The sequence below is a fragment of the Gossypium hirsutum genome, chromosome D06 (assembly GCF_007990345.1).
Source record: "Gossypium hirsutum isolate 1008001.06 chromosome D06, Gossypium_hirsutum_v2.1, whole genome shotgun sequence".
Classification (NCBI taxonomy): domain Eukaryota; kingdom Viridiplantae; phylum Streptophyta; class Magnoliopsida; order Malvales; family Malvaceae; genus Gossypium; species Gossypium hirsutum.
In genome coordinates, this window is record NC_053442.1 from 24,073,483 (window position 1) to 24,086,901 (window position 13,419).

The following is a 13,419-nucleotide window of genomic DNA, read 5'->3' on the forward strand; positions in this document are numbered from 1 at the left end:
ATTGGTGAAACTAATTATATTTTATAGCTTATATTTGAAGAGATGAGACTTTGTTGGCAAATATAACACTTACTAAAATAGATTAAGATCTTAAATATGACTCGAGAAATTTTCAACAACTCAATAGACGTGCAGATAACATCCTTAACAAATAAGAGATGTTGCATCAACCAATCACTAATCGACTAATAGATTTGTGGGCATCAAACGAGAAATCATGGAATCAATTAAAAATATTAGATCTTGACAAGCTTTCTCTGTTACTTAATTCTATCTATTATAATCTTGGATCAACTTCATACCCTATCAAAATATTGACTTAAAACTGTCAGACAACGTTCCAACACCTCTTTTAACTTCATTTACTTCGCAAATTACCAACTATAATCCTGGTAGAGGCAACAACAATCCTCTTAGAAATGTGTATAAAATGAATTGTGAACATATAAATGTATATTATAGAATTTGGGCAATGTAATTGAGAAACAAACAAGTGGTAAGAAGAAAAATTAATTGATGTTGGGTGGGTAAGGGAAGAGGAAAAGGCATAGATCAAAGAGGGCTAAGCCAAGTTAATTTAATAAAAGCAGATTTGTTAATTATATGTGGTGTTTAAGTTCATTGAATCAAATATTCGCAATGGTTGATTTCTCTTGCACCCCAAAAATTTGATTTATATGAGAAAACATTTAACTTAAATCTTGATTTTACATAGGTAGTACTTTTGCCTTGATGCATCTCTCCCTCGTTTAATACAAGGAAATCCACAACTTCTTTTTAAGTAAAGAAACTTTTCTTAAAAGAATCCCCGGAAACACATCTACATGAAATTCACAAAAACTAAATGATAACTGGACATAAAATGATCAAACTTGGAATAAGTCAAACAATTTGAAATCATCCGAACACGAAATATTTTCATTTCAAGAACAAAGCATATCATAAATTTAAGCTTGAAATTGAATTCACACTGTCAAGAGAGGAATAACTTTTGGAATTTGATGGCAATGCAAACAACACAATTCGCGTTTATAAACTCTTAATGACTAGTAAATTTTTAGTCCAACAAAAACGTAATTCACGAATCACAGTCATATGGGCATTACTGCTTTTTTTTTTTGTCCAAATCCTTCGAATTGTGACAATAGAAATGAGGATAATAGTTAAAATAAATGGAAATATCAAATATATTTCACAAAATCAATATATATATAATGAATAAAGAAATCCAAAAATGGATAGATAAGTAATCTTCATATCTTCTCAAAAACATGCACTCAATTTGTAGGGTAACTGGATTTTGAGAAGCGGATTAGGTTTTCTGAGATAGATCAATTTTGGTGTATAGGGGAAGAGAGCAGTGGTTTAGGAAGATCACTTTATGAAAGCATATGGAAAAAAAAGAAAAATGTCAAGCAGTCCCAATGACACGAACATGGAAAGGAGGTCCTCGACAAAAAATAGGCTCGTCAGGCGATTCACATTTTGCTCTAGCTCTTAAAACATCATTTGCGTCGTCGATTACAGCAGCAGCAACCATGGTGTACTCACCTGGGACAAGGAAATACAGAAAGAAACTATGTTTGCTTTCTTCAAGTGGAGGAACCTCTATGGTGATTCCACTTAGAACACCTGATTAACAAAAACATGGTTGACCTCTCAGTCGAAAACACTAATTTGACTGTTCTTAAAAAAAACAGAGCAAAAGTTCTTTATGAATTGCCCAACAAACTAAAAAGAAACTCATAAATCAGATAGGTTTAAGTTAATGGCTAAAATATGATACCATAAAGTGAAAAGGAACTAACCGGCCCATAAGACAGTTGCCTTCGTGCCCTCAACACAATTCTGTCCTGCTACATCTCTGCATGTAACACTAAGATTCATTTTGATGGTTTCTTTCGTGTTATTCCGAACTAGAACTTCCATTGGAGTCATATCATGTTCGATTACAGAACTGTTTGACATAGAAGGCTGAATATTAATACTAGATTCTTTTGGTGAATCAAGATTTGCAGCATTTTTAGAAACATTTCTCGCAAGCCTAAAGCTAAAAGTCAGAGGATCTGGCAATAGTATATCCATGATGGATGATTGAAGGGCTACTCGTATAGCATCTGTGATATTCAGTTCTCCACAGCTGTTCTGCCCTGATTGCCACCTGACTTTTATTCTGGAAACGAGGCTCTTAATGGAAGCATTTAGTTCAGATTTTGTATTTCTTTCTGACAAATTAGAATTTTTACCACTGGTGGACTCGTCAAGCTGCAGATTTTTTGAAAAGAATGAATCATCAAGAAAAGGTAACTTAAAATGCTCAAGTGGTATTAAAACCCTTGAGAAGTATTCTCTGTCAATTCTTGTTTTGGGATAACCATATTCAGCAGCATAGTCAACAGAAACGTTGTCCTCATTGCTTGGTTTTTCCAAGACAGAAACACTTACTTCGAACACCATATCAGTTGGATTAGACATCTCTAGTTCAAGAAAACGTAATCCCCAGCTTCCTCTAAAGGGATCAATCTTCACTAATCTCTCTATCTTACTTCCATAGCCAACAGCTTTATTCGAAGGGTTACCATCCACATTAGCCGGATTGGAAGGACCCTTGCCCACATATGCAGGAATCTCCATGGAAAGCAAACGAGCTTTAACAAAAGACAAACCTTGCAAAACACAGATTTGTAGTGGAACAATCAGACGCCTTCCTGGGGGCACAGATGTTTTGTTTTTTTCAAGATCCCTAGCATCTCCAAATGACCCTGAAAAAGAACAGACTTCAACATTAGGAAAAGGCTGAAAGGATAATCTCATTCAAAAAGTTCCAACATGCAGTTCAAGACTGATGGAACTATAAAGAAGTTGCTAATCATCCAAGTCAAATGAACTTGATTATGTCAAGCTTCCAAACAAGTGGCACATGCTCTAGTGAAGATGTATTAGAAACTTGGTACAAAATCCAGCCTACTAATATTTCTGAGAGGGTTGATAATAGATACACTTCCGCCTTAATGCAAAACTACGAGCATACGAATAGTTAACTGCAAAGAATGGGCTTTGCTATGTATCATAGCTGCTAGTATAAATACTGCAAGGCTACATTATAAGGGAAATCGTAGATCATTCCATCCAATCTACAGGAATCTTGCAAAGAATATATCCAAGAAACTTGGAAACACAACATCACAGTAAACGGATCAACGGGATATTGGCAGCACAAGGAAAATGTGGTTCAGTGTTATGAGAGACACAGTGTCTGATTTCACCATATAAATTTCACAAAAATACCTGCGTAATGGACCAACAATGAGGGGCAACATCCGTCCTTCACAGTTCTACCCATACTACCGGAGGCACCCTTACTAGCTGCAGTATCACTCTCGCCCAAGCCAAGCTGCCAGGCTTTCAAGGTCAAAGGTATGGTCACTTCTGCACCAGGTTTCAATGGAAGAGCAGACTTTAGTTTTTCGTATCCAATCGAGATGACAGAATCTTGGTTTTTTCCAGATAGTGAAATGTGTGCCTGCTCAACTGCAATTGTGCCAGCATTAGCTAGATTTATCCAAACATCTCGAATTTAACCTTCATATAAAACAATGGCACCATCACCACCTACAACATGCGACACTAGCAATGGCAATGGAGGTATAACAGAAATATTAGGTACAGACACATTTTTCAACCTTGGCGACCCACAGCATCGAAAAGGGTCAGAAAGCACAAGTCCTTGTGCCGCTCCAAGAAGCAAATTATCAACATCCCTAAAAAGGTGCTCAGTAATTACACCAAAACAATGAACAGTGCATCCTGGAATCTCCACCCGTCCAACAGATGTTGGGATTCCAGATAACATGATCACCTCGGATGAATTAGTTGGGAGATCTACGCTAAGGGGAAAAGCATCAAAATTCCCTGATTGCACTGAGAGATAGATGTTGTCGACCTTTAAATCAAATCCACAAGGGTTAGCTAATTCCACAAAGACCTGAACTGGTTCCCCAACAATCCAAACCAAATCTTGCTTGCCATTTTTTGTTGGCTCTCCCTTGCTAAATGGTGTGTAGATAAAAGGTCCTGAAGGAGCAGATCCTGCCCACCAATCTTCTCTTGCTGGATTGCGTTTTACAATGTCCATTTGTGAGGGATGGAGAGGAAAAGAGTATACCCTACATTCATAGAAAATAATATCAACTTTTTTGCATACTGGGGTATTAAGGAAGTGGGAGTCAACAGTTTCTTCATGATTGACAATAAGCAAATACATATACCTAAGTAAAATAATAGATAGAGAAGGAAAGCATGCGGAAAAAGCCTATGCAAAAACTAAGAGAAAACATAATGTCTCAGCAACTAACTATTATTAAAAATCTCCACATTTAAGTGCAATAGAAGCACATAAACTTGATAGTGGAAGTCAATAGTTTATCACAATTGACGATGAGAAGATATATGAACCTCAGCCAAAGAACTTGATTGAAGGAGAAAGTATGCAAAAAAAGTGACACAGAAGCTTAATTATGATTTTATAATAATTAATTTTATTATTTTAGTTTTATTTCAGTTTATTTTATAACATTTAGTTTAAAGTATTATTTATATTTCTTGGGCAACTAGGATTACTATTTCTTGAGGATTAAGTTTAGGGTTAATAATAAAACTTTATTTGCAAGAAAGTCTATTATATGTATGTTGTAACTAATTTACATCAACAATATTTCTGATTATTATATTTCAATTAATAAAAAAAAAACTATAGGTTTTTCTATAACCCTAAGTTTTCTAGAGTTCCATCTTTCTTACAAGTTTGTTTAGCATTAATTCTTTTTATCGCTGTTGTTTTTTTCACTTAAACCACACCTAAAAGCTAATGACAAAACTAAGAGAAAACAGAATGTCTTAACAACTATCACAAAAACTCTCTACATTTGAGCACAACAAAAGCACAAAAACCATTACATTGAGGAAATATAATTATCCATCCCCAAATCTACATAAATTCAAAAGCAATAAGACAAACCTTATGAAAGGTAAGGCTGGGTCAGCACATCGAGTTCCCGAAGGCAACCTTTCAGCTGCACTTTTCAAGGTACTAGCAAGGCCATTTTGCCCAGCAGGTGTAATTAGAGGATAATAAGATCTTAGTAGCCTTGCTGCTGCACTCCAGGCAGCAAGAGATCTCCTGCACGAACAGCAGATAGAAGTATCTCTCGCAGCACAACCATCTGCAAGGTGCTCCATTGTGATTCAAACAGTGAAACTACTAACAGATGATGCAATTTTCCACTATCAGCATGCCCTGGTTCAGTTTCCTACCACAGAAGAAAGAATATATTGATGGTTGTTATAATATGCTAGTTTACAAAGAAAGAACAACTTCAATAAGACTGAGGTGCCTTTATAAAGTTGACAATTCAAAACTTGCTCCATAGTTCCATACATTAGAAATGGAATGTTTTGCGATGGATGCTCTGCTCTGAACACGATATCCTTTGGTGGTCATCCCTAGGACCTGCATGGCACTGGTAGCAGCAAATCTATTTTCTTGTTGTAGGTATAACTGAGCTACCTGCCTTGAGAAGAAGGCAGCTTTTCGTTGATAACCAAGAGTACCAAATAAGCGAGCTATTTCAACATATAATATGAGTCTGTCGTTGGCATCAATCAAAGATTTAGCACCATCAGCAGCATTAGTTAACAACTCCACAACCTCCTTAATCAATTTTCTCCTACAATTACCACAAGATTATAAAATAATGTTATTTTAAGAATGCATTTTGACAAGATTTAACACATAAAACTATGTACAAGATCTTGGAATTTATATAGGTCTGTCATAAAAGTGTCGCCACCATATTCTTTAGAAAATGAATAAATACCAACTATCACATTAACTACGTAAAACAATAAAAAATAAATGGGAGTTAGGAAGAGGGGGTTGAATGATACAACCAAATTTTCAATATGCCAAGATACATTTGTAATTTATCTAATACAACTTGCAATTTCCCTATAATTTATCTATACCAAGGAGTTATGCATGTCATGTCCACAACTAACTCAATAAAATTATAATTCCATTGAAAATTGAAACACACCTACATAAAAACCTGGCCAATTTCAAGGTAGCTTCAAGTTCAAAGGTAATGGGTGAAACTCTACATTTAAAAAAAAATTAAAAGAGTTAGTTCTCAAAAAGTTAAAGCTAGATAAATTTCCATTGATTAATAAAATATGTGCATAAATCAAACACTTTTTATTATGCTACACAAGATTAGGCTGACAAGAATAAGGTGCATCATAAAGACCTCATCCAATTTGCTTAAAAGAATATTCAAATGAAAATGGGTACAACACAAACATAAATATAACTTAAAAAGTAGGGGAATAGAGTGTCGATGCAAAAATCTACAAATATGTGTAGTTGAAACTCAAAGAAGGTGCAATGGAAAGACACCAAATACCTCTGAACATTGTCTTGAATGAAGGATTTCCTATAATGCGTAATGACATTATTGTACCGATATCTAACCTCATCCTCTACACCTGTATCCTTCTGGCCTATTTGATCAACCTGATAATAAGACAAATAAATAATTATACAGTAGATGAATAAATTTCATATCATATGTGCAAATATTTTATCTATATTATCACTTGCAGTTATGATGCAAAAGGTCAATATAGCCTAATCTAAAAAACATCAACCCCCTCCCCCTACAAAAAATTAATCCTACCATAGAAAAATAAAAAGATAATATGAAGTACAGAAGGAGGAACAATTTGGTCCTTACACATGGGACAAATCCTCAATTAGGAAAATAAAACATCATGAATTCAAATGTGATAAATCTTGGAATTTAACACATAGCACTAAATTTGTTAGTGGACATAACTAAACATGCATCTCGTTGTAAAACTTTTATGAGACACTTTTCCAATAGAGATTTCCTTAAAAAAACTTAGTTTCAAATTTCAAAAAGTGAGCTGCTAGCCTTATCCATTTGTTTCTGTTCAAGAACATATATAAAATCTAAACAAGGACATTTAAGGGTCCATACAAATATCATAAATAGCAGATGAGCTTGATTAACATCCGCAATTACCAGTATAGCACAAACACTACCCTCCAATGCCCCAGCATACCAAAAGTAATCTGCAGTCAACCTGGCTAGCTCTAGTGCAGTAGTATAGTGAGCATTTGCATCAACAGGCGATCCTGCTAACAAACAATAATCCCCTATTGTCTTTTGTGCACGAGCAAGTCTTCGTTTTTTAGCCTTGATCACCTGCATTGTTATTTAATAAAAACAAACACATCACACACACACACACACTCACACATGCACAAGTGTGCGCATGCCCACGTCCACGCGCTCACAGATTAAAATGCATAAAACACCTAAACATAAACCTCCTCTGAGCTAAGAGTAGCTTGAGAATCTAAAGGTGTCTTCAGAAGAGTTCCTGAAGATTCTGCTTGAAGAACCCACTTCTCAAATTCCATCAGTAATGAAGCAGCGATATCTTGCATCATTGTATGTAAGTGAAACTCCTGCATTGTACGGTCTGCAGGAGGAAACAAAACCAAGTTCTCCCTTTTCTTACCATCTTCCAACTGCAGCAGAAAATAAAGTAATTAGATCACGTAATCCATTAAAAGCTAGGTTTTGTTTAGTTTATTAAGATAAACAAATAGTAAACATAATAAAAGGTTTGAAAAACACAAATCATATCATTCTACTATGTTATTCAGACTTTATTCCCTAAAATGCTCGTATCTTACACCCAATATGGGTTATCATACTTCAAATATATACAAAAAACCTAAGCATTCACGACACACTAGAATTTAGGTAATATAACCATTCCTTCGACAGGTTACTAATAATTAGAATTCAAGTCAATTTATAATAATCGAAACCAATAACCAGTTATCAGCATGTGATTCAATGAGAAGTAAAATAGAAACCTTAATTCTGAGAACTAACTTGCGAATCGCCAGGACAAAAGGCGAAGCAGCGTAGAACTAGAGCCGAAGTGTAAATTTTGCAGGCAGCATTGAATTGATCGATGACGTGATCAAGATCTGGTGACGAAGGGCAGTGGCAAATGCCAATCACGGAGAGGAACTTGCGATAAGGCTGGAAATCTTCCCAAGGGCTAGGCGGGGACCCGCCCAACAAGAATTTGAACTGGAGCGAGCCTGTGTCCCAAGGCTGGTGGGCGAAAGGCGATTTCTGGTGCTCCGTGTAGAAGGAGCTGATGGTTGAGAGAGGGATGGTGTGGTGCGGAAGGAGCATGGAGTGGTAATCCCGCAGAAGAGGAGGGGGGACTTTGCCGATTGGAAGGACGGCGATCCGGATCATGCATGATGTCTCAATGCTCACGTCGGGTTCCATTGCCAGATCAGAGGGGAGGAGAGGCGCAGTGGTGATAGGGTGGTGGTGGGTGTATCAGATTAGGAACATACGAATCGGTCAAGTCGAAGAGGCACCTGAATTTAGTGGCCAAGTACGATTCAGGTCGACAAATGGGGTTGCAGTATTTAATTTATTTATTTTGTTAAAAAAATCAGAATATCATATAATAAAAAATAATATTATAATAAACCTAAAATTAAAAAACTAAAACAACAGGAGACTAAATTCACTAAAATAAAATTAGAAATCTTAAATTCCACATGTGGGAAAGTATCTATAATTTTTTTTAAAACTGAATATATTTTAATATATAAAATAATTAAATAAAGGGGGAGGACAATGATCCCTAATTACATCACCAGCCTATGATTAATATCTACCTCCATTTTAAATTTACCGCTGTCACTAATTAATTGAAATGTTCAACTAAATATTGTACAAACCATCTATATAAATATCGATTTAGTCTTAATTTGAGTATGTTAAAATGCATTATCTTTTTATTTATGGGCTGAGAAGAACTACTAGTAATTCTAAATATTATTTTGAAAAAAATTTTAATCAAAACTTATAATAAGATTCATCGATTTTACTTTTTCTTTTCTCAACTGCTTTTTTACTATTCTAAATTTAAATTAATGTCAAATTTAATTAAGAATGGTATATATAAAACCATTTTGATATTATAAGTAAAATTGATCCTTCACGACAAAGTTGAGAATTAATATATTCTCAACATTTAGTTTATGAACTTGTAATTTTTCTCATTTTAGGCCTTGAACTTTTTCTTTTCACATTAACCTTGAAATTAGACAACTTTTTTCAATTTCAGTCCATGTAATGACGTGGCCTAAAAATATTTTTTATTAAAAATAGATGGTGATATGCCATATCATCACAAGGATCAAAATTGAGAAAAATTGTCAAGATATATGATTAATGTGAGCTAAGAAAAATTCAGGGATCAAAATGAGAAAAGTTGTCAAGTTTAGAGACTAAGGGCGTGTTTGGGAGGGATTTCACTTGTATCAAGGTTTTTAAATTTCCAAAAATAAATTTACTTATTTTAGTGAATATATTGGATATTTTCCAACATTGTAAGTAGTTTTAAAAGAGATTTCAATAGCTCAGTTCCTTTTTTCAAAATTCCAAAGAATTTTATTTGGTTTAATACACATTACCCTCTATGAGATAAAACAACTTAAACTTCAAATTTCATTTTTATTTAATTCTAATAATTCATATTTTTTTTACAAATATGATGATGTCACGTTGAATATTTTTGAGTTTTTTATTTTAATATAATTATTCTTTTTTATAACTCTTTTTTTTTCAAGATATCAACGAGTCCAATAACTAATCATCTACATTCTGTAAGCCTATTAAGGGGTAGATGCTGGCCACAAATTTTAAAACTGCTCCATACTCAAGACAAACATTTATCCAAATAAAGCAAATACAAATGCTAACATTTTAAAAATCTCAAAAATTTAAAAATTCTTCATCTAAATACAAAATGTTTCCTTGTACCATTTAGTAAATAGGTTGATAGTAAAAAAAAAAGAAATAGTTTTAGCATTTTATTTATAATCTATATAAAAGCATGAATTTAAAGAAATTTTTGAACAAACAGAATTAAATTTTATTATTTATTATATTACAACATTAACATTTAAAAATAACTTTTAAATGAATTCATAATATATTAATTTTGTAATTTTATGATAATATTAATCAAACAATAATAATAAAACAAATTGCAACTCTTATAGCGAGCCATTCTTTATTAGTAATAAATTTGTTTTTATTTTAATTAATTTATACTTATATACCAATTAAAACTAAATTCAGCGATGCATTACCATCCAACACTTTCATGTAACATCTAAAAAAATCAAAATTTAATATTATTTACTACAATTTATAATTTAAAATTAAATATTGAAGAGATGGAAGATCAATTGAAACAATGATGAAGTAATTTTATATATTTATATTCTAAAATAAATTTTATTCAATTTTTAACATTTATTTTGAATTTTAGAAAATTAAAATTTAAGTTGTGAAGGATAATGTTGAGCAAGCCAATGTTTATTGAAAATGATAATGAGGATAATAGATTTAGGGTGAGTTTGGATGGGCGATTGGGTGCAGTGCGGTGCGTTTAGCTCAGTGCGGTGTGTTTAGCTTACTTTTTTGTCTCACGCTACAGTATTGTTACAGTGTCTAATCTTACCACCACCGCTGTTTTTACATTAACCGCAGATAAACGCACCGTCCATTCAAACTCATCCTTCAAAAATATCAAGATCGGAAATGATGATAATGATAAATTATTCAAATTTATTTTAAATTATTTTTTAGAAGATTTATTTTATTAAATTAAAGTTAAATAGCTAAAATCCAACAAAAAAAGGACAAGATATTTCTTTTGTGCAACTAGTGTTGGTAAAGGCCTAAAGATAGTGAAAAACAGCCATAGGGTATTGACTGTATGGACTTATTGGTGAGGGTCACATCACGAATGGTAATGAGCTGACGTCAGGCTTTTAGGGGAAATACCCTCATGAGAGCACATAAATGAGTTTTGATGATGTATCCTGCACCCTTAATTTGTTTAGCTACTAAAAGGGAATTGGTGAATCCAGGTTAAATATTTAAATTTAAAATCGAACAAAGTAGCGAGTAGTATGTCAATCTCTTTGCCACATGACTCGGAGAGGGATCATTAGGTAGGTTCAAATCGAAATAGGTTGGATAGTCATAGAACCTGGGTTTAAGAATCTTGCAAATTAAGGGTCATTATAATGTTACTTGTCTACCAATTAAGCACCAAGAGTCTTGCAAAAGCTTCATCTCCTGCTGTACCATTGAAACAAAGAACAAAAGATCAAAAATACAGTTTGGGTAGCTTTGATGGGGGATCAATCTATCATCTTTTGATTTGGTTTTCAGACTTCTTCCCTCAGCATTTCCAGAGATCGTATAAAATTCCGAATTGTGATCACTCCAGATACTCTCTCGAAGCAGTAATCTTAGGGTATCGAAACTCCCCCGAAACAACAGCAATAATTAACACAGAAATCAAACGCAACTTCACTAATAAATCAATAACCGATGATACATATATCAATCAAACGAAATTTAGACTAATCCTAATTCAAATGATAACCCACCAAATATATCCTTTTTCCCAAACTAGAAATTACATTCTTCTATGAGGAAATTAAAAAAAAAACTGAAAAGAGTTGATAGACGAAAACCCAGACACACCTTTGCATTCTAAACCAAGCAAATCAACAAATCTAAGACCCAAGTTACGCTATACAACATAAAGAACATGATTTGAAAAGCTAAAATCTACTCCTGTTTCGATCTTTCCCCTTGAAAAAATAAGGGATGATCGAAATATAAGAGAGAACCCAAACGATGAAAACGAGAAACTGACACGAATTAATTTCTGGGTATGACTACAAATCGAGCCTTAATATCCTCCTTAAGTCGCTCGTGGCGTCGTCGTTCTTTACGGTAACGCTGATCTTCTTGGTGCAAAACACCGGCATCGGGACGGAACTCGGAGGCGGCGAGGTTATAAAGGCCGACCCAGCATAAAAAGAGGCTGGGACGACCTTCTTATTGTTGTTTGACTTGGTCAGTCGGATCTGGGTCGGAACGGAACCGGGATCAGGACCCAAACGGTTAGTGGAACCCAGATCTACAACGTCAATGTTTTCCTTTTCGAACCTGACGGACTTCTCCAGCGTCGGTTTTTTTAGAACCTCACCGCGTTTGAGGATCTTAACTTGACCCATCACGAGATCTTTAGGCGGTACCTTGGGGCCGGCGGTCTGGGAAGGAGGGGAGGTGGTAGGAGACCGAGTTTTACGGTTTGGGTGTGACCGATTCGATCGGTTCGGGTTAAGGCAAAGACTATTTCGTTGTTTCATGGGATTTGGTAGCTTTAAACAATCGTCTGGTTTTAGAACTGCAACACCCATGGCTGAAAAAGAAGAAATTTATATTATATGAACAATCAAGAGAATTGAAAAGCTTTGGAAATGAAATTGGGAGAGGATTTTTAGACGAAATTTAAGAAAGAAGACTCAAATGAAGCGAAATTAAATATTTATCAAAAAGAGGAGAAAATCTTGCATTTCATGAGATAAAAGGAAATGAAACATGTAATGCGATTAGGGTTAGAAGGAAAGAGGGATTTTTATAGGAGAAGCAAAATTAAAATTAAATTATTTGCTTTTAATGGCGGTTTAAAAGCCACTCTCATCATGGCGGTGTTGCAACTTTTTTTTAATAATATAATCTATAAAATCTTCCAACTTTATTAAAAACAATTATTTCAGTCCCTTTTAATCATTACGCTATTTTTTTTAAAAACTTTAATCACTTTAAAATAATAAGAATTTATCATTTATTAATTTTGTTAAGACAATCATGTCAACCATTAATTATTTTTACTTTAAAATTTTCAAATTGTCGTAAATATCTTATTAAATGGATTTTTTTACTTTTAAGCTAAGCAAAGCATACAAAGTCGTAGTTACTTTACTCTTTTTATCTATCGGGAGATTACAATTTCTACTCTGTTTTAGTCTTTTTTTTTCAGTTTTCAGTAAAAGTAAATAGCACAATCGTGGCTAGGGAACTATACTACTGACCTACCTAATTTTATTGTAGAAAATTTTGAGATCAATGATTAGACCATGCAAATTAGAAATATTTTTTCTTGGATAAAAGAGGAGATTACTTGATCCATTTACGTATTGCTCATGATCTATATAATAACCGAGGCTTCCTTTTCAAATCCATATCCCATTTTTGTGCAACAAGGATATGAAAATCCATGAGAAGCAACTGGATGTATTGTATATGCTAATTGCCATTTAACGAATAAACCTGAGGATATTGAGGTTCCACAAGCAGTATTTCCTGATACTGTATCCACCAAGATATAGATAAGTTTTTTATATACTTTAAATTCTAA

General features: G+C 33.9%; 1 protein-coding gene and 1 pseudogene across 1 annotated transcript; both read right to left on the reverse strand.

Annotated features, from left to right (window-relative positions):
• Positions 1 to 1,190: 1,190 nt before the first annotated feature.
• Positions 1,191 to 8,525, reverse strand: LOC107942302 (trafficking protein particle complex II-specific subunit 120 homolog; annotated as a pseudogene).
• Positions 8,526 to 11,492: 2,967 nt separating this feature from the next.
• Positions 11,493 to 12,697, reverse strand: LOC107962917 (uncharacterized). Its single transcript, XM_016899482.2, has one exon. It carries the CDS (start codon positions 12,416 to 12,418, stop codon positions 11,891 to 11,893), a length of 528 nt encoding a protein of 175 aa, XP_016754971.2. The 5' UTR covers positions 12,419 to 12,697; the 3' UTR covers positions 11,493 to 11,890.
• Between the last annotated feature and the right edge of the window lie 722 nt (positions 12,698 to 13,419).